This window comes from Trachemys scripta, chromosome 3 (assembly GCF_013100865.1).
Source record: "Trachemys scripta elegans isolate TJP31775 chromosome 3, CAS_Tse_1.0, whole genome shotgun sequence".
Classification (NCBI taxonomy): Eukaryota; Metazoa; Chordata; order Testudines; family Emydidae; genus Trachemys; species Trachemys scripta.
In genome coordinates, this window is record NC_048300.1 from 72,538,438 (window position 1) to 72,564,149 (window position 25,712).

The 25,712-nt window shown below is 39.7% G+C and overlaps 1 protein-coding gene across 10 annotated transcripts in view; it reads right to left on the reverse strand.

Annotated features, from left to right (window-relative positions):
* Positions 1–25,712, reverse strand: part of RYR2 (ryanodine receptor 2) — a 690,844-nt gene that overhangs the window by 159,880 nt on the left and 505,252 nt on the right. For all 10 annotated transcript variants that reach the window (XM_034765046.1, XM_034765042.1, XM_034765040.1 and 7 more), the window contains 7 exons: positions 25,498–25,575; positions 23,643–23,718; positions 17,378–17,504; positions 15,159–15,274; positions 10,833–10,897; positions 9,434–9,555; positions 6,163–6,212 (listed from right to left, as the gene is read on the reverse strand). In XM_034765046.1, the coding sequence (XP_034620937.1) occupies positions 6,163–6,212; positions 9,434–9,555; positions 10,833–10,897; positions 15,159–15,274; positions 17,378–17,504; positions 23,643–23,718; positions 25,498–25,575 (634 nt within the window). The remainder of the gene's footprint in view (positions 1–6,162; positions 6,213–9,433; positions 9,556–10,832; positions 10,898–15,158; positions 15,275–17,377; positions 17,505–23,642; positions 23,719–25,497; positions 25,576–25,712) is intronic.

A 25,712-nucleotide genomic window follows, 5' to 3' on the forward strand; every position in this document is an offset into this window, starting at 1 on the left:
TGAAACCGCGTTATGTTGAACTTGCTTTGATCCGCCGGAGTGCGCAGCCCCGTCTCCCTGGAGCACTGCTTTACCACGTTATATCCGAATTCGTGTTATATTGGGTCACGTTATATCAGGGTAGAGGTGTAGTATGTTTTTAAACATTGATTTGTACATACAATGAAAAATTATTTTTTTCAGTGAAATAGAGATTTTCAAAAGGCAGACCATAGAGAAGTAGAGGCAATGGTGGCATTTGGGAGGGCTTCTTTACATTACTCATAATTAAGGATACAATTTACTCATGGAGATCACAGCAATCATGGATTTCATGACTTTACTGGACCTCCGTGACTTCTAGGTTTTCAGGAACAGGAGGCGGGACTGTGCGCCCCTGCTCTGCAACTGGGGCTGGCTGAAACCAAGACCCTACAAGCTCCAGCCCTGCTGCTTCCTCCAGGGGACTGCAGCTGGGGCCGGGAGATGTAGCCAGGGCCGAGGGCCCAATACCTGCGACTTCCACTGGAGGTTGCAGCCAGGGACGTGTGCTACATCCCCGATGCGACCTGGGCTTGGCGGGGGATGTGCGTCTCAGCCCACATGCACAAGTCTTTGCAGGAACTGAGTTGTGGGTAGAAAAGCCAACCTTAATTCACTACTCTTCATTTAGTTTTTGTAATATAATCACAATCCATTTGGAAACCTCTGCCCCACATGTATTAAACATATTTAGATGACAACAGTAGTTAGAACACTGATGATCTATCTACACTAGCACTTCCACTGTTCCTACTACTGGTGGGGCCGTATATTTTTGGAGGGTTGTGGTGTATGTGCTTCAGTTCCACTCCTATAACCGTCCTCATGCAAATTAGCACAGCAGCAACTGAAGGGTACAGCCTTCCTCCACAACTATATTTTCCCAAATAGACCATAGCATCACCAATGTCTACTGATTTTTTAACTTCAAATAGTTGAGATATTTGGAAAAGCATCTGAAGTTCAGATCCTTATCTGAACCTCTTTGGTCTGGAAATGTGCCTGGAAATTTTGCAAGAATGAGGTCCATTATGAAATTTCCAGTACTTCCTTATTTTGTTTTGCCTGGAAAAATTGTGAGAAGAAACTTTCATGAGGTATTTTCAAAGCCCTGGTTCTGATTCTGGGTGTAGCCAAAGAAAATTGAATTGTTAATACTGTAAAGAGCAAACTAAACATTTTTGAACTTCACATAGATGTTTTGTTTGGACCTAATTTGGAGAAAAGTATTCAAAATACCTCAGTCCTTATTACACTCAAAGTTATAGTAAAACTATTGCCAGTCATTGGGAGACCCATTACAAATTAGAGAATTTTGTGAATTAGCATGTATGCTCCTTTCCTCCTGGATTGTCTGCCCTAGATATGTCAGGAAAAATTATGCTCTTACTCATATAGGTGAATTTGGCCCAACATCTTCACAGCACTATTTGCCTCTCAAACATAGGAGCAGGGACAGTGAGAATTCTGGGCTTTGCACTTCTTTAGACTTAGAGCATTTAGTTGTTTCCACTGTATTTTCAACACACAAAAGCACAAAAAAACAATTGGCGTGCCCTCACTTTTAATTTATGTATATATGCCACTAAATTAATAAAGACCAGACCAATCTTTTTTATTTCAAAATGTGTGGAAACTATTTTGTTTCTATGCTGAGACCAGACCACATATGAAGTTATAAATACCTGAAATTAGGAGTTTCTAATTAAGTTCTTCAGCAGTAACACAGCTGTGGCAGGTCTGACCAAACAGACCTGTAGCCAGAGCACAGTACTAGAGCCTAATGCAGAACACATTCTTCTAATCCATAACATAGCCTTTCCATTATAAAACACTTTAAAACAACAGGGTACAAATCAAGGCTCAGAAACCACTATACCTTAAAGGAATTGTATACATAAGTAACTGCTAAAAGAACAATAAAAATTTCAAGTACAAAAACATTATCATTAAAAGAGTTCAGGCTTAAAACATGCTAGAAGCTAGTGTGATCACTATGTATCTGAATGGTTGTTCAACCCTGGGCTACAATCACAACAGATCTCATAAGCAAAATAATTGGGTTTAATCAGCACTTGGATGGGAGACTTTGAGGAAAAAATCCTAGATACTTCAGGAACTGATGTTGGTGATTAAATTCAGTGTTAACACCCTGCACTCAAAATCCCCTGGATACTCATCTCCAGGATGCCTTAATGGAGGGACTTCTACTAGTTCCGAGGAAGTGGTGAACAATCAGGCAGAAACAGCATCCCCTCCCACTTTATATCACCACAGTGTTCCTCCTGAGTAATATCCTCTCTGTTCATGAAAGTGAATGGGATAAATCTGGTCAGCTAGCTGCATGGCTAACATTTGTTTCAGACTGTATGTCACTTTGTCATCAATAGTGAGAATAAAGAATTGGGCTGATAGACTGATACCTCTGAAAATAAAAAGACAGCATCTCATACCAGAGTTAAACAATATTGAAAAGTAAATTAAACTATTCATAGAAATGTTCTTTTTAAATGAGGAAAATATAATTTCAAAGGCTCATTCCACTGCAAATAATTTGTGAAAAATTCAACCCATTAATAATAATGAAAATACATAAATGTACTCTCCTGAGTGCACAAATACAGCTCTCAAACTGTAAATTATCATTGTTAAACCTCCGTTACCCAATAATCAGCATATAATAATTCCATGCTGAAGAATAACCTTAACAAAAATATTAGTAATTATGACACTGGCAGACCAGCCAACCTGTATATAACCCATAACAACTTAACTAGGCATTACAATTGTATCAGGATAATTCACTTGTATGTGAATTTCGACGAGACTACTAGACCAGCAATCGTTAACCCATTCATTTGCAGTAATAGAAACCAAGGGTAGATGCTATCCTATTAGAAGTTTAACAATATAACCAAATTAGCTTGTAGCTGCTTATTCTTTTCATGTCTTAATTGCCTTTACATTATGTATGCAACTGTGTTCAGTAGACCTTAAGATCAAAGATGTGAGACACTGCATGAAATTAACAATATTACATATATTGTCTTCATCTTATTTATCCATGATATAATCTCTGATCAGCATTCACTTTACATTCATCAGTATAACTAGATTACCTGTGTATGCATAGTAAATAGAATGTTAACTTCAAGTGATGGGACAGTGTGTGCTCAACAAAGAAGAATTCTCAGTCACATGCTGTGCTCAAAGCACTTAAAAAACCTGCTTCAACTGAAAAGAGAAACCTCCAGCCTGATCCTTTCATCTCTAGTCTGCTCAATTTTGAACAGGGAAAGTTTAATCCGTGGGACTGAGATTTTCCAAGTAGTTACATGGAATACTCTGGAAAAGGCATGGAAAGACTCTAGCAGACACTACATCTACACTGCATTTGGATTCTAACCTTTTAGGATAATTCCAAAGAGACTTTTGCAACCCAGCAGATAGATCAGAATCACAACAGTGATGTTACATGAACACTGAAAATCACTTGTATGTATATGATTCCTTAACCTTTTAATAACGCCCTTCTTTTCTTTTATTAATAAATCTTTAGCTAGTTTACAAAGGATTGGCTGCCAGCGTGCTATTTGGGTAAGATTTTAAGTATATATTGACCTGAGGGTAAGTGTCTGATCCTTTGGGATTGGTAGAACTTTAAGTATGATTAATAGAGTTTTCAGTAACCTACCACTATATTAGACTAGACTGAAATGCCTAACGGGGACTGTGTTTGGCTTCTTGTTAACCAGTGTGGTACTGCAGAAGCTCTTTGGTGAATCTAATTATAGAATAAAACACCACTTTGGGGGATTGTCTGTCCTATTTCTTGCAGTCTGCTCTGAGTGTGGCATTCTCAGTGTGGTCCATCCAGGCACCCAGTCACAGTAATCCAGTATGGTTAACACATTTCAGGCTCTTCTGTCTGGCAAACCATCATGCTTAGCTTCTGATTTTGTCTGGCCCTTTACACAGAATTAAGGCCACACAGCTTTTACAAATGTCTTTCCTTTTACTATACACAATATACTAATCTATCTTTGGGAGTAGTGTACAGATCCCATAACACTCATAAGAACGGCCATACTGGGTCAGACCAATGGGCCATCTAGCCCAGTATCTTGTCTTCAGACAATGGCTGGTGCTAGATGCTTCGGAGGGAGTGAACAGAACAGGGCAATTTATCGAGTGCTCCATTCCCTGCTGTCCAAACCCAGCTTCTAGCAGTTGGAGGTTCAGGAACAGCACTGCCGCACATGTAGTTAATGTCCAGCCAGTAGCAAGTCCCATACTGCGGCTACAATTAAACTTGTTTTGTTCATTCAAACACACATTCCAAAACACATAAGAAGCAAAGTAAATTCCTAGGACTTGACTGTATCCCCTAGATCTGCATGTGGAGGATTCACCCTCATGTGGAGCTCTTCCTCTTCCAGACAGGTCTTGTCTTCACTAGAAAAAAACGTGAGTTCTTAACTAAAGTTAGCTAACGTAAATTTTAGTGAAGAGAAGGCAGTTTGTCGTTTTCTCATGAGTTAGCAGTTCAAGGTGACACTCTAGACTCCTCCAGTCTTTAATTCAACCTGCCAACACACATGAAAACTACAAAGTGCCCTGTATAGTCATGAGGATTTTACTTTGTGGTAGTTATCATATGTTAGCTAACGCAGATTAAGAACCAACTGTTCTTCCTAATGAAGATGCACCCACAGTAGTTAGGCTCAGCTGCTTCTGTGGCACCTATACCCTCCATCACATAGATCCAGCAAAGCCCCCTCCACAGAATCCAAGAATGGAAACTGGCTGGGCTGGGATGTACAATGCAAACTGTCCTCCGTCTAGCAACACAGACCTTATATGAAGTTCACAATCTCAGTTTTTGCAGTTTGCCCATTATCAATCCTAAAAAAATAATCCAAGAGATTAATCCATGAAAGACTATTCCTGAAAATATTTCCCCAAAATCTCAAATAATATAATACTGAGCTGGACAATCTGTCAAATCATGCTAACTGTCACTGACTTGGTAGGCACCAAAATAAACCAATAGAGGTTGTACCATTTTGTGGAAAAGCAGCCTACCATACAGGAAGAGCAGTTGTGTGACATACTTTACACTTTACTGACATTATGCCACAAAAAGCTGAAACAATTTCCCACATTTCGGGCAAGTAATTTCATTTCTCTCATGGTCTTGTAAAATGATTAACAGATGAACTATATCCACTTTGCTTATCCCAGAAGTCTGAAAGTTCAAAACACGATGCCAAATTACTTTCCATATATTTTTTTTATCTTACTGATTACAAGAAGGGTTTATAAACTTTTAGAATATCACAGTGCTGCAGCAAACAGGTATTTTCCCTTCAGATAGAAAGGAATACATGGGAACTGGGTTAGAACTGTATTTTTTAAATCAAATTGGAATCATCCAGATAATTATCCAAATGGATAATGATGGATGCTGAAGTCCCCACTGCTCCTATTACGGAAGACATGGACATAGGGACATATTTTCAGCTAGCCTTCCATCAGCTTGACGTTAGAAAAGGCTGCAGAGAGTGAATGACTGTACCTTGGGTCTAGAATAGACAATTAAGTGATTTTCACCAGGCAGAAATTAAGGATGCACCCCACCACTTTTATAATCAAGTGATGTCTGAAACATGATAGACATGCAGATCTAGAGTTAAGCACAAGTATGGAAGAATTCCATGGAATATCAGCTAAGCATTTCAGCCCACAACAGACTTTGCTTTAGTGACTTTCAGAGATAAAAAATGTGTAAATGCTAATCTGTTTTGACTTTAGCAGGCCAGTACTGAATAGGTATAAAGCAACAAATACTTTTATAATGATCTTGTTTGAATTCTGTTTCTTGTTAGGACAATGAGCCTGGGAATCAATCTCCTCTTAATCAGATTTACACACACTTCTTTTTTATTACTACAAAAGCTGTTTACTCCATCTAAAAACTTCTGTGTTCTAACAACCTAAAGGATCATTAGTAGCCCATGAAGACCATGCATTCAGCCATGCAGCCATGCAACATGCAACAAGGCAGTACATAACACAACGCAAAAATGGCAAAGAAAACCAAGTGATGGCCATGCTAGTATTTGTCAAGGGTCTCCTTACCAAACAGTGAAATCCTATGCCTGACAAGAACTCCAAGTTTGCAGAACAGGCTGAAGACAAAAGAAAAATAAAGAGAAGAAGGGGGGAAAAGAAAAAAAAAGGAGAAGAAAGAAAAATAACAGCTGATATATGAGCAGGAAAAAGCAACATGATGTCACGCAGAAATTCTCTGAGCAGAATGTGGGACTGAGAGTACTAAAGAAAGAGATTTAAAGTGCATATCCTTAACAAACATGGTTAAATAAGCACATATTCTAATTAAAGAAACAAAAAACTGAAAGCAAAGCTAAGTAATATAAAAGCGTTCTATATGAAAAACCACAAGGAAATAATTATTGAAGTGTTACAAAATAAAATGCAGTCAGTGGGCTATTCAGAATATCATTGAAAATTTGGGGGGAAATGTAAGGAAATCAGATTAATTGAAATGTCTGATGGTAAAGGTTTAATTAGTCCAATTTGGATCTCATCATATTTAATATATTAGATAATTAAAAAGAAATCTTGTCCATTAAAACATTTAACTTAAATGATTTAAAATTGGAAATAAATAAACAATAGTTTAAGTGGTTAAATCAAACAAAGTATGGATATAACCAATGGTTTTGTTTAACGTGTTTAAATTCATTTTAGCACTGATGTAAGGTGCCCAATTGAGAGCAATGGATAATGAAGTTTTATGTTTATTCATAGACAAGGGAACAGCAGTGCAAGCTTCCCCAGACTGCCCCCCAACCATTGACTCAAGCTTCATCTCAATCTCCACGGAGAGAGTAGTTCACTCTTCATGGCCCAATTCAGTCCTTTGCATCGCATAGGAGAGCATCACTCAGGGTGTATATTGGTGTTTACTGTGGTGTCATTTTCTGCGGCAAGGACCTTAATCCATTGGAAACTGTATTAAGAATATCATCTCCTTTTACTTCGACCACCAGCATCCTGGGCCTAATTCCAACCAGTGATGTCAAAGGGAAAGACATTATATGTCTCATTATCAAGCCCCTGACCCTCTAGTCCACCATGAAAAGTTTTTCAAAAGTATGTTTTCATATATAATTCATTTTGATTTAAACAGTAACACATTAAATAGAGGTCAATCTATTTCTCCTGTCAGTATATGAGCACAACACTCATCAACATGAGTAGAAGCTGTGCTCACATAGTTGAGGGTGGAATTGAGCTCATGAAGCATGTGTAGCATGCCTAGTAGAACCCATCTGGCAACAAAGCCAAGGGCCCGATACTTGGGCTCATATCCAGAATCGATCCTACTAAATTGCAGTACTAAGAGGAGCTGCTTTGCTAAGTGGGCTGGTCTTAACAGAGAAGACATTAAATCAAAGCCCATTACGTCAGACTCTAGTCACTAATGAGGTGGAAGTTAATAATTCCATTGTACTTTATATAAAATGCTGGGGATAACCTCAATGTCTTGACCCACATGCACTCAAGTAACATCAAGATTTAATGTCCAAGGCCGCGTGTGTTTGCTGAGCACCAAGTGGTTGTTGGATTTGCCTGCACAATCACTACATTGCCATTATCAATTCAAAACTCGTCTACTTTACTGCCAAAAAGAAAATGTAGGTTTTGTTGGGTGTTTCAAAAGACAAACTGTCTTTCCATCCTGGGAAAAACCTACATGAAGCCAGGGTCTAAAGGAAACTGAAAACAATTAAGAAATAAAAAAACAGCTTTGGTGAATCTCATACCCCTTCCTAAGCTCAATATTGAAATTAAACCTTCCCTTCTTGAGTTTTACCCTGCCTTTCGCAAAGCCCCTGAAATCTTCGACAGCCAGTAGGATGGTTCATAGCAGAGGACTGTAAGATGGAGTTTCTATAGCCCTTGAACATTTAGCATCAAGAATTAATTTTGCAGGCTAGTAATGGATGGTTGGTCAGGTGTGTTACGGTGTCTTTTAAATTCCTTAAAGAACTCCAGACAAAGCAATGTTAGAAACAAGATGTCAGACTAAATTGGCCATTAGTTTGCTCTAATATGCCAACTATTATGAGTTATGTCCAATAAGGCTACCAGAGAATAGCCCTCGTGTAAACATGGCAGCCCTCTGTATCTGTGTCACCTACTTGTGTTTGTGTGTGTTACAGCCTTCCCTCTGTGCTGTCCTGCAGAGATCATCAATCTGTGAAAGCCCTACCTAGTGAGCTTGTGCTCAAACTGTAGTAGCTCATGCTTGCAGCTCTGGAGAGCCCCAGTTCGTTCTCTGGCATCAGCCAAGATGGTGGCTGGATATGCTGACTGATTCCTGCTGACGCATTGTGACTGGTGTGACTTTTTTAACTCCACCCTTAGATGGGAAAGATCAGCAATCCCCAAACTTTTGAGGGTCACACCCACCCTTACCCCGTCCACACCCTGGGGTGGGAGGAGGCAGACAGAGGTAAGGGGGCTGCAGCCAGGTACGGCTCCACTCCCGGCCTCACCCCAGCCTTAGCCTCGGGCCAGGAACTGAGCCATGGCTAGCGGCTGAGGGCTGGTGAGGGGATGGGAGCAGAGCCACACTGAGTCTGGGGATGGGGCCAGGCACAGGGCTGGGAGCCAGGAACACAGGGGGTGGGGGGGGCGGGACCAGAGCAGAGCGGGGAGTTGCTAGGTGGCGCTCTCTCCCTGCCTCCTATGGGGGCTGGCTTGGACCTGTCACATCCCCCTGATATTCCTCCACTTCCCACAGTTTGGGGACCTCTGGTTTAGAGGTGGTGGAAGTAACAATTTAGCAGGAGTTTACATAAGACAAACAGGTATCTGGAGGTAAAGCCTAAGAAGAGACAAGTTTGGGGAGAAGGTTGGGCTGAGACTTATGTTGTGTTACTATTATTAAGAAAGTCCCTGAAAAGGTGTGAGTCTATATTATACACAGAACATCTTGACTCTTCTCAGAGCAGGGTGAGAATATGTTCTCACAATCTGCCAAGGTTAAATTTTGTTCTTGAACATATTTGTGAAATTTTGCATGAATAGCAATTTTTGCACAGTCGTAGTACTTGTCTGTACTGTATGTGAAAGTAAATTTAGATTCCTGCCCACCTGAATAACATCCACTGCTTTTTAAAAGTAGTATTGGATTCAGAGTCTGAAACACACACATACTTTTGTGTGTGTGAATTCTCCCTTCTAACATCAATGAATCATCTTACTACAAGAAAGAAAATGAAAAATGTTAGATCACTTGTGTTTCCATAAGGCTACTTTACCTCCCCTAAGCTAAAACCTGCCTACACATCAACTACTGTTCTTTCTTTATTTTTACCTTGTCACCATTTCTTTCTCCTTGTTAGAGGCATGTCCCCCGCTGCTGAGAGGCCTGCTTGCTGCAGATAGGAAATACAGCCGATGATTTTTGAAATACTGATCAATTAAAGGGAGCACAACCTGAAATACATCAGAGAAAAACAGACATGGTCAGCTCAGGGCTTCTTGAGCTCCAGTTCATAATAGTCATTTCACATCACAGTTTCATGGCAGCAGGGATTTCTTAACACATAACATGTTTTTTTCTCTTTAAATTCTGTTTCTCTTTAAATTCCCCTTCTTTTTAAACAAGTATTTAGGATGTCAACCAAAAACATGCACTAAAGTGAATTTCTACTTTACTCCAGGAACTTTGTCCCTGGAGTTTTAGGAGGGCTCTGAAGGGGGAAAGGTTATTTATTTATATTTCTAATAAAATATATCTGTTATTACTCTGGATGTGATTGACAGAGCTTAAAAAAATCGAATCAAAACAGCAGCCAGCTTGACAGCAGCTCCCCGCAAAACTCCAGAAAAATGAACTGTTCTCCCCAACAAACATCTTTTCCCATCATTCCCTCTTCTCCCCCCAAAACCTCCCATGCCACCAAATGGAGTTTAACCCATGACCAGAGCCTACTGTTCAGTGCCTATGGCTGATCCATCACCCAGGCATGGATTTAAAAAAAAAAAAATCCAAACCTTATTTAATTTGGGAATAATTTTGAAAGGAAAAAGCGACATGAGTTCCCCAGTGGATGAAATTGCAGATGGCGATATATTTTGTGACAGTACTTTATAGCACAAAGACTATAATTTACTGCTAGGGAATCAGGGTCAGAGAATATTGCAACACCTGTCTGCTTATTCATTATTGGATTGAAAAGGCACCTTGAATGTGCACACACCAGGCAAGCTTATGAGAGCCAAAGGTGTAAGTAGAATTTCCTAATGTATAAAAGATAAATCCTTTTTGGCACAACCAGACATCAAGATAATTTTAAAACAAGGAAAGAAAGAGGGAAGGTGACATTGGGAAATACCTAGCTGTGTTTTCCCCAAGTATAGCTCACATTAACTGCCTAAAGATTATATAATAGATACACAGTCTACCCTCCTTCACAACTGGGCTAAACCAGCACAGGGATAACGCGAGGAGATTATGAATACCTAGCATGATATGCTGTATACTGTAAAGAAAGGAGATAAAGGGAATTTAAAGGAGAAAAATGTATTTTTTTCATAGATGTATTTCATGTGATAGTCTGTTCAAGCTGTGTGGCTTTTCGTTTGCCAACAATATAACAATAAAATTCTACACACATTTAATGTAGACAAATGCAAATATAACAAGAACAAACATGCTTCTTATCAAGCAGTTTCTGCACTGAAAAGGGATAAGCAAAGATATACTGTACTTTGGCAAAGAACTTGATTTCTTGCTCATAAGGGAATTGTTCTCCTTTGCCTCTGCTGCCACCATCTGTAAGTAGGAAGAGTTTAAGATGCCTACTGAATAAATACAATTACACGCTGTTCTATATTTTAAAAATGAACACTTCAGAGGAAGTAAGTTGTTTCTCTAGGTTTTGATATGCTTCAGATAATATATATTAGTTACATACGTATTTTAAGACTGCTTCATCAGATATAAGATACATTATAAAAGGGGATAAAAATAAAGAGCCAAAACCTCAGGTGGTGTATATCAGTGTAGCACCCTGGAAGCCAATGGAGCTATGTTTACTCAAGAGTCTGGCTCAGTGTTCTTATTTTTGTAAAAGTTGGTAACCTCTTATAAAGTCCTTGCTAACACAGAGAAATAAAGCTAAAAGTAACAAAAAGAGAAATCAGAGTAGCTTTTAATTGACTTCATTTGATACAAAAAATCCCAGCCAGAATTTGGGACCCCTACTTGATTTAGCCAACTTTTTCCGCATTATAAAAGCCTGTTTTGGGAGCCAATTAATGACTTTTTCTGTGAAAAGGCTGTGCCTAGGACAAAGCAGGAAAGGAAATTTGACTGTGTTTCAATCACAGATCTAGCACGCAATTATCGTTGCCTGCTGTTGTGGTTCTCTTGTTCAGTAGCAGTGCTCAGTATGATGCATACTGAGTGTAAGTACAGAAAAAAACCATAAGAAATCAAATGATAAAGGAGAGAAAAATCTCTCTCTCTGAAATCGCATAACTGAATTCCACAGAAAGAATTAAAGTTAGATTAGGGAAGCTCAATACCTCAAAAGAGTAATTATATAGATATGAACTACAAAGATTATGATTAAACCAGCTTTTCCCTGTAATTTACAAAATTATTGGATTTAGATTGCATGGTTATGAATTTTTCTGTCTAAAGAATGCAATTAATTAAGAAAAGTACCGACTGGAGAGTAAACTTACTTCAATTGCCACACTACAATGAAACTCAGATACCATTTGATAAACACATCTGTTGCAATCTGCAAAATCCTGATAAGCAATTAGTGTTAGCACATGTCCAAGTGAAGCAAAAAACCTGTAAATTTTCCCACCCCATTTATTTTGCGAAAAGGAAGAGAAATAAATCATTGTTTTTTTCAAGCAGTTTGAAACATTTACCGCAATCAAATGAGCAACAACCGTTCATTGCACAGAAATAAAACACATGCTGTTTTAGAAGGCTCTGAGCAGGTAAGAGTCTTCCTCACTTCAACAGTCCAGGAAGTTGAAAAAATTTAACCAGGGGCTTTGATGTTGCCCAACCAGTGTGGCAAATTACACTCACCAGGAGTAAAACCTCTGATAATGTAAGAACTGAATCCTTTTTAAAATTTATTAGTGTGTTCTTTCATACACGTTCAGGGTTGGAATGCATCTTATAGGATCTGTCCTGTATAGGGAGCATTGAAGAGCTTCACTGTCCCAGTGGAAGCACAATTCCTCCTCATCTAAATAAGCATTTTTCATCAAATTCCCCCAAACAGTGTGGGGGGATAAGTTGAGAGAAGAAATTATGGGAGCACTAGTGTAAACAGGGTACCTGGGGGCCTCTGGTATTTTAAACTACTGTGTCCTCCAGGCCTACTCTGACCATGGTTAAGACAACACAGCAGTTAAAATGCTAGCAGTTACTACTCCTGATGGAACTGTGCTGGTGGTATATCGATGATGGGAAATTTGAAGAAAAATGCTAATGCAAAGAGGACGGATGACTGGGCACTAACCTGGGACATGGAAGACTCGGGCTCAATTCTCTACTCTGCCTGGGTGACCTTGGGCAAATCATTTAATCTCTCAGTTCCCCATCTGTAAAATGGGGTCTACCTCACCAGCGTGTTGTGAAAATAATGCTAAAAACAGTGAGGGACTCATATATTATGGTAATGGGGGTCACTGAAGTGCCTAATCTAGATAGGTTGATAGCCCTAGAGCTCCTGGTGAACAAGGGGAGTGCCGAGGGGACACATCACAAGAGGATACAACATGTGCTCTCCTCAATGGATGCTCAAAAACTAGGGGAACTTGTTCTACCCTCCCACTCTACAGACTTGTGCAGAAACCTCCAACTATGATCAAATTTACCCCAGTTAACTAACCGGGTAAAGTGAAATCAATGGGAAATCACCAGGACTGATTTGTTTCTAGGGCTGTGTCTACATAGCCCCGCAGTTCAGACTACGGGGGCCTGAACTGCAGTGTGCAGTAGCCTGCGGCACTGTAACTCCTCTGTGTGGACTCTATGGGCATAAACTAAAAGGTACCTAGTTTGCATTAACTTAGTGCTGTTTAAATAGGACTACATCATCATGAACTAGGTACCTTTTAGTTTGTGCCTATGTTGTCCACACAGGGGAGTTACTGCAAAGCACACTAATGTTTACTGCAATTCACACCCCTGTAGCCCAAATTGTGTGTAGACAAAGCCTAAATCTCAATTCCAGACTACCAATCATAAATTCATTTCCTTCTCTCTACTTGTCTACTAATGGAAATCTATTCCACAAAGGTGCATCTCTAATCTGTCACTATTTATGCATCTTTCACTTACATTGTGCAAAAACTAGCATGAATTCTTTTTCTACTTAAATGATGTCAAACCTTTATTTTCCTGTTGGCATAACTCCATCTTGCTGGAAAGGCATGCTGAGCTGAGCTCACTTTTTATGGCATTTCTGGGGTTATGCATGCAGGGCTGAACACTCAAGCCCTGTGTTCAGACTCAGAAAATGCTTGGGGCAGGGGAAGGGGGAGGAAGGACATTCTTTTCATAAGCTCATGGACGTTTCAGAAGCCACTGTGAACATGTTCCACTGCCAGTAGGATTTACATGGCAGTTCAGGGGCCTAGCTTGATTTGCTCCTTTAAAAGCAGATTACAGTGAACCTTGAACAACTTGGATTCAATCTGGGTTTGAGATTCACAGTGTTTTGTGAATCGAGGAGGAGGGAGCTTACACTTCTTCATCTCAGCTGGCCAGCCCTCCCTCCCTCTCACCAATAGTTGATTCCCTCTAGGCAAGCCCGAGAACTCTCTACTGGTGTCTTCTATGAGGGCCTGATGTCTCCTCCCTCTCCCATTGCCTCCCAAATGAATCTTCCCTAGGTTTTATGACTGCTAAATAGGGCCAATACACCTCCTTAATCTCCAAGGTTATTGTGGAAGGGAGAGAAACTGGCCAAACTCAGTCAGGTATGGCATATGGCTCTGTAAAGCAAGCAGAGCCCTGAAGAAATAGTGCAATACTGTAGCTAGCAAATCCTCAGAGGCTCCCTCACAATCAACACTAGGAAGTGAAGCCCCATAATGTCCTTTGTGGTTGCTACAGAAATCTTGAATTGGGACACTAACACCATGTGGAAACTAAAGCTAGCCATGAATGTGGTGGGGTTTTGAGTAGAGTGTAAAGTATTGGTTTTCATGTATAAAATTGTAAATAACTCAAGAATGTGGTTCACAGCGTTTTCCATACTGGGCCCTTCCCCACTCCCCAGAGCCTCCCCTTCACCTAGCTGGGATTCCTCTCACATTTAACAAGATGGAAGGTGCAGGGGAGTCATGACCTCCTGACATCTGGCTGTGACCCCCAGCTTGGCTTTGGACTTATCCACCAGAGACACCACTTCTCTTCCCTTGCCTTATTCCACAGACGAGAACAGCAGAGCCACTTGAACCAAAGTCTCATTGATGTAGGTGAGAGGTGGATGCTGGTTCTCTGTGAGGGACCCATAGCTTTGGAGTTCACTCCTCCCCACATGCTCTTGGTATAAAATAGCCTGAACTGGATGGCCTGCAGGGCCCATGAAAGAGCTCATTTTTCTAAGCTTTTGAAAAGGGGGAGGGGATTTTGAGAGAGGAGAACTGATGGAGAGAGAGGCAGTTTTTATTTTTATTTTGCCTAGTTTGCTGATTGGGGATTACATGATTTAGAAGTAATATTACAAATCTTAAACATGATATGATTCAAAGAATGTAAGTTATCATATGGGTAGGTTGAGAGCCTTTTGTCTCAAACCTATATCTCAGGAGTGACTAGATGAAGTCTGAAATGACTACCCCACAGATAAGATGTTAAATCAATGTCTACAATGCTAAGTTTTATTATAGCCATTGTACTGACACCTTCCAAACAACATAATGTCCTTCAGAAAAAGACCGTACACTCTAAGAATATGATATTTTTGGAAACTATACATTTGTTTTTTAATTTTTTCACTGCAAATTTCATCAGTTAAAATATTTAGTAAAAATGTAAGTAGGTACTATACCAAACTCCAGAATGTACTGATGGGCTTCATCCACATATCTTATCAGCTGCTGAAGGAAACTGTAAGCGAATCGTTTCTCAATGGAAGGTGTGTCTAACTCCAGGTCCTTTAATCCTCTGAAATAATAAATAAATAACTAATTTACCACACACTAAAGGATGACTCAGTGCAGTCTTAATTCACTAAATAGCCCAAAGCTACATACTCTGGTACTTCTCAACTGTCTGTTAGGATGAGAAACATTTCTTCTTTGGAGCCAGATTTTCTTCTGTCACATAAATTTGTCTTATTTATACCTTTACTTATACTTTAGCCAGTGACACAAAAATACAAATCCCTTAAATAAGGTAATAGAAATAGGGTTTTGCAGAAGATATTGATCCCACATTTTAAGCTTCTTTCTCAGTTATGCGTTACTGTCTTACATTGTTCCTCAAGCTTTGACTTCTCCGAGATGAGTAATTATGAAGTTACCAAAATATTCATATTCACAGAAAAAACATTCAGTAGTAACAGCGTATCAAAACTCAAGTTTTATTTAATCTTTCTCGTCGAATTTTTGCCAAAATGGCACTAAAATTTTGTCAGCAGTTCACTCTTTTAAGTTAAAAATCATTTGCTAAAATGTTCATAATTGGATGTCTGAGGTTAGACACCCACATCCATATTTATATTGTGGATGGTTTAGACACAACAAATCCTGCATGTAAGCAGAGAGCTAGACTAGATGACTCTTGCGGTCCCTTCTAACCCTATGATTCAGATACCTAAATAACACCCTTAATTTTCAGAGGGAGTTAAGTGAATAGGACATCTGAAGATCAGGGCCTCTTATTGAATTGTGATCCCAATCTGGGGCACTCAATTTTGAATTGTTTTACCTTTGACCATCCTATACAGTATATGACTACTTCCCAATGATTGTTAACTACAATATAGTAGTAAATTTTATCTAAAATACCGTATATTCAACTACAATGGAGTTTGAATTTTAAATGCCTCTCCCCATCTCAATGGAGAGAAGTTTGGTTGGATCAGCAGGAAATGGCTAACTCCTAGAAAGGAAAAGGGAAAGCTCATGCCAACATACTGGAGGTGAGCTTCTTCGTGCCTCAAAATGCACGTGGGAATGTGCCTCAAGGAGGGTGAGAGGTTTTTCTGCCTCTCATCCAGGGGAGATGAAGGGAGGTGACTGCCTCTCTCGGCCAACCCCACCTCTATTTAAAGCCTTCTTGGGTCTCCAGAGACTGCTATTTCTGCAGAACAAACTGCAGCTGAGCAAAATGCAGCGATGTCTGGAATGGAAAACTGCAGGAGAGCTCACAGATGCAGCAGCTAGTGATAATTCTGACTTCTTCTGCCCACAGGAGAAGAAGAGGCAGAGCACCCCCACTCCATGAGTTAGGGACTGGGCAGCAGTAGTGGCAGCTAGAGCACAGGCCAGCCCTGAAGCAAGAGGTAGAAGATCAGCAGCAGCAGCTGGGGTTGAGTGGAGACAACATGGGGGAAGCAGGGGGTCAGTTCACAGGCTACTTCCAAGGCACAGAGGAATCTAACCAGGCTTTCCTAAAGCCAAAGAGAGCTCTGGCCAGCTGAGGTGGGCAGACACAATTCCTTGGTACCAGGGGTGGCTTCAGGCACCAGCGCACCAAGCACATGCCTGGGGCGGCAAGCCGCGGGGGCCAGCCTGCCGGTCGCTGTCAGGGCAGCAGTCAGGCTGTCTTCGGCGGCATGCCTGAGGGAGGTCCGCCGGTCCCGCAGTTTCGGCAGCAATTCGGCGGCAGGTATGCTGAAGGTGCGGGACCGACAGACCTCCCGCAGGCATGCCGCCGAATCCGCGTTACCAGTGGACTTCCCGCAGGCGTGCCACCAAAGGCTGCCTGACTGCCGTGCTTGGGGCGGCAAAATACACAGAGCCACCCCTGCTTGGTACTGGGGGATGGGGGAATTGCAGGTTTGAGGTCTGTTCCCCCTAACCCCCCGGATAAGACAGTCTCTCAGCATCCCCAGGGCAGTGGAAGGGGCTGGGAGTTTCTGTTTCTGTTCCTCACCCTGCCCTTACCATGTACTCATGTAAGAGCCAAGCAGAATTGTTCCCTCATTATCTTAAATAAACCCCTTAAGTTTAACACTCCTTTAGATCCTTTTATATTAAACAAGCTATTAAGGAGGGTTAATTATCTGCGGTGAAGCAAATTCTGTATTGGATTTGAATTTACCTGGAGACAACATATCCATTGATCTGTAGAAACTTGAAAATATCCTGTGCTTTCTCTCGGTCTTTGGCTTTTTCTTTGGCTGTCAGCGTGTCATAGGGAACCAGCAGAGGATGGTTGCCTCCTCCTACTACAAAATGTCAAGAAAATGACAAAGTAGTTGGAAAACATGTGGTGAGATGGCACGTCCTTGTTTGTAACAATTCTGTGATAACATGCAGTGCTTTGTAGGTCACTCTAACAACTAGTAAAATACATGATAGGTTCCTCTTTACTCTAAAGTACCAATAATATCATAGAATGTCAGGGTTGGAAGGGACCCCAGGAGGTCATCTAGTACACCCCCCTGCTCAAAGCAGGACCACTCCCCAGACAGATTTTTGCCCCAGATCCCTAAATGGCCCCCTCAAGGATTGAACTCACAACCCTGGGTTTAGTAGTGCTCAAACCACTGAGCGATCTCTCCTCCCACACTTTTCTGTTTCACTAAGCACATTGTTTTCCCACACAGTGTATCTGAATATACATTTAAAATATATTTATAGACCTGACTACACACATATTTATAACGTAGTCAAATTATCCCAAGGCCTGCAAATTTCATGATAGAAAGAAGCATCAACATCCTAGATAAAAAAAATTCTAGTAGGGAAAAAGCACTTAAAAAGTTACAATTATGACTTGACATTATGCCAGTGATCACATTTCACAGCACACTATGATTCCCTCGCTGCTAAAACTTGTGTCTAGTTAGATTTTAACTCACATTTTTGCTTTTTTCTCCTCTTTCTACTCACTGTCCAAAAGAAAATGTCCAACGTGACAAGCTATAGTTATCTTTAAAAGCTCACTACAGTATAATTAGTATATAAATAGAATAATTTAAAACCACTGCTACTAAATACTGTGTGTCATTGGCTAGTCATATTGAAGTCACTGGCAGAAACTTCTAGGGGGACCAGAATTTGCCTCTTTGAGAAGCAGAGTTCTTTGCTTTTTATAAATACAGTGGTAATAACAAAGGGCTCACATTTTTAGCAAAATAAAAGCGTATCTAGATAAATATCAAATTATGATGTGGATCTATTTTATAGTAATAAAAAAGTCAATACTACATGGAAAAATTTGCGAAGCATGATCTTCAGGGAAAACTCAGACTACTGATCACTCTGACCAGCTTTTTGTAGTGGAGAGAGAAAAAAAGATAATTAAAGAAATAAAATTTAAAATTTTCCAGAAAAATATGGCTTTTTAATTTCTCACTGGTTGCAAATATAGCCTTTTCTTCATGACGATAAATCCATAAGATAATTATTACGACTACCAGTTTTATGCATATTTGCATAAAAATATTGTCTCTGAGTTTTTCTTTGGAGTTAAGAATTAATCAGCTCTCAGTACTTATTTCTTACCTGAAGTCACCATTCTCTAACAGACCACAATTAATTGCTGTGGAAATTACTATGAAGTCACAAAAAATGATAACTTCAGGAAAGTTTTGTTTTTTTTATCACAGCAAGTCTCTGATATAAATATAACATTAAGGAAACAAATCCAATTCAGAAAACACTACAAAGAAGAAGAGATGTTTTCAAAAAGAAGATTCTTTAGAATTTTCCAGGAGGTCTGAGTAAGCTCTTTAAAATGCATGAAAAATTAAACCCTGGCAGGCTAATGTATGTTTTCTCCATTAAAACAAATGGGTGCACATACAAAATAAATAGACAGGAAAATCCTATGTAAAATCATAAGAAAGAAAAAACAGCCAACTGAGTTTTTCATTAGTAAGAAGAGCTTGTGCATTTGAGAGAGATTTGCACACGTGAAAATTGTTTAATAAAATATAAAAGTGTATTGTCTTTGACGAAAAAGTGTCAACATTCATTATATTGCTGACTGCATGAATATCTATTATAGATCTTGGGTGAAATCCTCGCACCACTGAAGTCAATGGCAAAACTCCCATATACTTCAACAGAGCAGGGTTCAACCTTTATATCTAAGGCCCCAATCTTGTAAACTTTTAGCCGTGTGAGTGGTTCTTATTCACATGAGTATCTCCAGGGAAGCAATTGGGACACCTCACGTGAGTAATGGTTACTCATATTTATAAGAGTTTTATTTACATGTTGCTACTTTTATTTTTACTTTCTTACCATTCAGAGAGTCAGATCTCTAAAATGGATGTTTTGTAATTTATTATTAGTTTATTAATTGTTTGTAGACTTCATATAAACTTTTTACTTAAGTTTCACATTTAAAATGCTTATCTTTACTAAAAAAAAAAAAACAAGCCCAGAGCTCCATTAACACCCTTATTGTAAGAACAACTCAAACAAAAAATTAATAAGAAAATACGCCATACCAAATTTACACCCGGCACCATCTTTCTATATATTAAACTGCCACAAATCAGGAAAAATGAAATTCTTTGACCAAGTTCCATCAAGGTTTTCAGTTTGAAGTCAATAGGATTTGTGCTGTCACTTAAGTGCTTTTGACAAGCTCACCCTTAGGGTACATCTACACTACAGGGGGGAGGCGATTTAAGATACGCAAATTCAGCTATGTGAATAGCGTAGCTGAATTCGACGTATCGCAGCCGACTTACCCCGCTGTGAGGACGGCGGCAAAATCAACTTCTGCGGCTTTCTGTCGATGGCGCTTACTCCCACCTCCGCTGGTGGAGTAAGAGTGTCGATTTGGGGATTGATTGTCGCGTCCCAACGGGACGCGATAAATCAATCCCCAAGAGGTCGATTTCTACCCGCCGATTCAGGCGGGTAGTGTAGACCTAGCCTGAGGCTAGATCTACACTGGCGGGGGGGATCGATTTAAGATACGCAAATTCAGCTACGCGAAAAGCGTAGCTGAATTTGACATATCCTATTCGACTTACCCCACTGTGAGGACACTGGCAAATCGACCGCTGCAGCTCCCCCATCGACGATGCTTACTCCTCCTGACGAAGTGGGAGTACGCACGTCGATTCGGGGATCGATTTATCCATCTAGATGAGAAGCGATAAATCGATCCCTGAGAGATCGATTTCTACCCGCTGATCCGGGTGGGTAATATAGACTAGCCCTTAGGTACCTAAATATGAGCTTAGAAGCCTAATTTTAGACTCCTGGGGGCAGAGCCTCACCAAGTATAAACTGTACTGTACCATGTACTGAAGCAGAGGATCTTTCCTTTATTTTTGAAAATTTTGAACTGTGTATAAAAAAGTTCACAAAAACTTAACATACAGAAAGTATTGATAACTTTTCACATTAACACTGAAGTAATTTTGTTTTGAAGTGGCCAAGATTTTGTGTCACTAAGACAGAAGCTTTTAATGAAAATACAGTTTTGGCCCCTGATGCTGCAACACTTATGAACATACTTAAAGTCTGGCAACATACGCAGTTGCACTGTAGTCAGTGGGACTGTTCATGTGAGTAAAGTTTTGTACAAGCCTAAGTGGTTGAGTGTCAGCGCCTTCACTTTCAACATTTTTGTTTCCTATTTTGTTTAATGTTTGTAATATTCAAGATAGGGACATTTAAAAAAAAGAATCCAGCATTTATGATTTAGTTAACTATGAATTTATATCTACAGTTGCAATAGCACCCATTTGAATTAGGTTTATAAGGTCTCTACCTAATTTACATTAATTTTTTAATCGATGATTTAAATTGCTCTACCTTGAATGAGATGCTACATATTCTGTATGCAATGCATGGAGAATCTCACTGGATAAAATGCTCTATAAAATTAGCATTTTAAAGCCTCCCAGAAAAGCCAGAAAACTACAGCTTTTTGGAATCATGCATTTTCCCTCTGTGAAATAGCAACCCACATAGATATGCCCACACATCAAAAAGACTCATATTTCATAATTAGAGACAGTGAAAAGATCCACATGTACAAGGAGAGAACTCTATAAATCATATTATTGTACTGAATACACCTGACCATTAGGTGACAGCAGAGGATCATAATTTGAAAGATATTTCTGCAAAAAGAATTAAAAAACTATACAAGATAATATTACCCTTTGTATACACATGACCGGTATCATACATCTAAATTATTATTCTGCCATTTTCATCTGTGGGAAAACAGATATATTCACTATATCACAAAAAGGCAAGTATACTGGAAAATCATAACAATTTTTCACCTGCCAAACCAATCCACACTTCTTACCAAGTAGCACCCAGCCTATCATTCATCATAACTCCCTGCAAGGTTTTCAATCAAAACACACCCCTCTTTATGCTGCCTTCCTTGCCTGTAAATCCCCTTATTTAATGAGTGCACAGCGGCAACATTTCTGCCTTTTCAGGAGCCAAATACACCTCCCTATTCCAAATGTCTAATCTTCCTGCAACATTCTTCAGAAGACCAAATCCCCTCCCCCAAAACTGGCTACTTAGGTTAGATACATTTTATTTAAAAAAAGAAATCACAAAGAAACTGAAATGAGGGGAAATATAATCGAATATATGGAAATTTACTCTCTTATTCATCCAACATAAGGTCAACCAGATAAGGCCTTACTGCTCAGTAATACTAAGGCTTCATTTACACATTCACTGAAAACGCTTTCAAAATTCTGCCTTCAATCATATGCATGCAACCCCATTTGAATCAGTAGGATTGTGTATGATTAACACAGTGCAATCTGGCAAATAGTCAATATCTATAGAGTTCTAGTTTAAATACGTATATAGTGGTGTCAAGCCACCATTAAAACACTAGCTACCACTGTACAGTAAATAGAAACTGAGATAAAAAGGGAAAAAAACAATTTCCATATTAGCTCTTTGCCTTGACATCTTTGGGTGAGAAAAACCCTAAATTCCAGTCACGGAAATGTCCAATGCCATCACTATTTTTCTTCCATGAAGAAATTAAGCGATTATAATATCTACAGCAGGGGTGGGCAAATTACGGCCCAGAGGCCGAATCCAGCCCTTCAGACCTTTTAATCCAGCCCTCGAGCTCCCGCCGGGGAGTAGGGTCGGGCTTGCCCCGCTTGGCGCATGCCGTGACTCCATACAGCTCCTGGAAGCAGTGGCATGTCCCCCCTCTGGCTAGGGGGCTCCTCACGCTGCCCCCGCTCAAGCGCTGCCTCTGCAGCTCCCATCGGCAGGGAACTGCAGCCAATGGGACCTGTAGGGGCAGCGCTTGCGCACGGGGCAGCGCATAGAGCCGCCTGGCCGCACCTCCACATAGGAGCCGGAGAGGGGACATGCCGCTGCTTCCGGGAGCTGCTTAGGTAAGTGCTGCCCGGAGCCTGCACCCCTGACCCCCTCCTGCGCCCCAACCTGCTGCCCCAGCCCTGATCCCTATCCCACCCTCCAAACCCATCGGTCCCAGCCCAAAGCCCGCTCCCGCATCCTGAACTCCTCATTTCTGGCCTCACCCCAGAGCCCATCCCCACAACCAGAGCCCTCACTCCCTCCCACACACCAATCTCCAATTTTGTGAGCATTTATGGCCTCGCCATACAATTTCCATACCCAGATGTGGCCCTCGGGCCAAAAAGTTTTCCCACCCCGATCTACAGAATAAAATGTTAGCATTAAAGCAGAAAAATTAAAATAAATAAAAATCTTAACAGTCTTTAACACAGAAGAAAACATAAGAGGTAACAACTATCATGTATAGTAATATTTACCATCTGGACCAGAAGATATTAGACAGAGTACACTATTCTCCTTGTGAAGCCAAGGAACTAATCTAGGATTAATCGCATTTGTCAATTTAATGTGTAATGAATATAATTCTTGATTAATACACTGCTGGATAACTTGGCAATATGTAGAGTAGTGTGAATGAAGTCTAACTCCTGTGACCAAGTGTCTGGTATCACAAGGGAAATAAAATAAATAAAAGAAACCAAATGCAACCCAACCATCAAGATGTTTACAAGTCTTAGTTAAACAAGCTCTTGTCTTCTCTTTTTCCTTATTGAATTAGTCTAAATTCTCTGGGGTATGGACTGTCTCACTCTGTATTTCTGTGAAGTCTTTAACACTCTTCTGGATGTACAAAAATAATAAGGATCACGATAATAAAGTAATTTGAAAATTGTGATAGTTTTGTATTGATGTCTGATTATTGGGTCAATTTTAAACGATTGGTTTTATTTCTTTTTTAATTTGACTTTCTTTAATACTGCATCATGAAAACATAAGCTAAGTTGAGTCACTCTAAACTTAAAATACCTCAAAACCCCCCAAAAACAAACAAGCTGAAAAACCCAGATGATTACCTTTTGCTTCCAGTTCCATTTTCTTTTTCTTTGCCCATATGTTATGGTAGTTTTCAGCCATCATTTCAGCCATTGCCTTAAGAAAATGGAGAAGTTAATGATTTATGTTATAATAGCTCATCTCAAAGAAAGGTAATTTTTCAGTTTATATTTAATATCAAGATATTGTAATGTAGGTAATATATAAAATTACATTTAAATGTTCAATTGCAAACTATCATTTTTATTGATTAGTCAACTGACAAATCTGGAACTCAACAGCTAAACCCAATACAGCTATTTCTTCTGCACTGAATTTCTCCCTCAACCTTGCACAAAGACCAAAGAAACCAATTTTGTATGAAGTACTACATCAGGCTGGGGGATGGAGCCTCTCGGTTCCTGCTGCTCCAGCACTTCGTCTGTAGTGGGACAGCAATGACTTTGCACCCCTTAAATGGGTGTTTTTATTTACTGGATCCAGGTAATTGTGGATCTACTGCCACAATCACAATTTCACTTCTCATTTCTGTTAGGGGACTGGAGAGCTCCCATATAGGCTGTACCCTTAGATGCTCCTGTATCCGTGGGGTGAGGCAAATTTGCCCTTCTTGTTTTAATGTTTGTCTCATCACTGTTTAATTCAGAAAATAGTAATAAACATTATGAATAAGTCAAAGGGGTATAACTAAAATACAAACGAAAACCTAATTATGTGTAGAGAGACCATATGACAGCCAAAGGAGAGATGATGATAATCTACAAGTGCTGTGTGTCTGACCTGTGTTCAGTAAACTCCAGAGCAGGAGAGAAAATACTTAGAGGAGTCACAGGGGATATTAATTAGAAGTAATGGCATGTAATTAAGGTGGGGAAATGAAATAGCAACAAATGATATATTTTAAGACCAATAAATACTCCTGTGTCAATACTTGTTATGAAACTTACATACATTTCTGCATCCCCTGTTGTATCAAAGATACATAGGAGGCTTAAGTTAGGCACAGAGAAAGAGGGATGCTGAGATTGTGGATGTGGTAAGTAGCACCACTTCTCTTTTCCATTTCTACAGTGTTTCAAAACTTTCATTTTGTTATTAGAATTGCTGGGCAAAGAGAGTCTTGAATTTCATTTCACAATGGAAAAAAATAGAGCACCTTGTTCTTGGTCAGCAACTTCAAGCAATCAACCTGGTGACTAATCTGGATATGAAACTTACAGGAAGTTATTTCTAAGGGAACTATGTGTGTGGTGGCCATCCTGATTTATCAGATAATAAACAATATTGACTTGGCAGCTCTTAATAGTAGTGGAAGCATTGGTAATGATCTGTAAATCAACCACAGTTGATAATATTTCTGTAAAAATAAATACTTTTAAAACCTCACTGTCCATTTATTTATCACTTCAAGAGTTATTTTATTTTTACTGGCTGCTGATTATAAATCTGATGAAAGATTCACATTTAAAATCATGCCCCCAGTTAATTTCTCTTTTTCCTTCTTCATAAATACAAAGTGGTTTTTCATAAGGCTGACACAAGACCTGGCATTTATTTATTTTACGAAGAAGAGTAGTGAGGCATTTATTTTGAAAAACAGCATACCAGGAATTTAGTTAACAGCTACACATAAAAATAAAAGACTGATCTTGCAAGCCCTTGTATGCAGAACTCCCATTAAAATCATCAGATGGTTTGCACAAAGGGGATTTCCAGGATCAATTGTCCCCTAAGTAAAATGTTAGGTTTTCAGCCTTAACAATGCCTTTTGAACTAACTAAAACTACAGGACACTGAACTTTTGTTTTACATAAATCCACAAAAGAAAATGTAATGCATTTATATTTTTTTAAACTTAACTACAATAAGACTTACATGCAGATCTCTGGAGAGGGTAACGTTGCTCATGTCGATAGCTCGAGGGCTGTAACCATGGGCAGCATCTACGGACACCTGAATGACCGATGTGCAAAAAAGCAATGAAGTATTACAAATACTAGGTCCTAATAGATTCATGTCACCTAGATATTCTAGGCAATCAAACAGCTAAAGAAAAAGCAAACTTGAGGTAGAAAGGAGCATTTAGATAT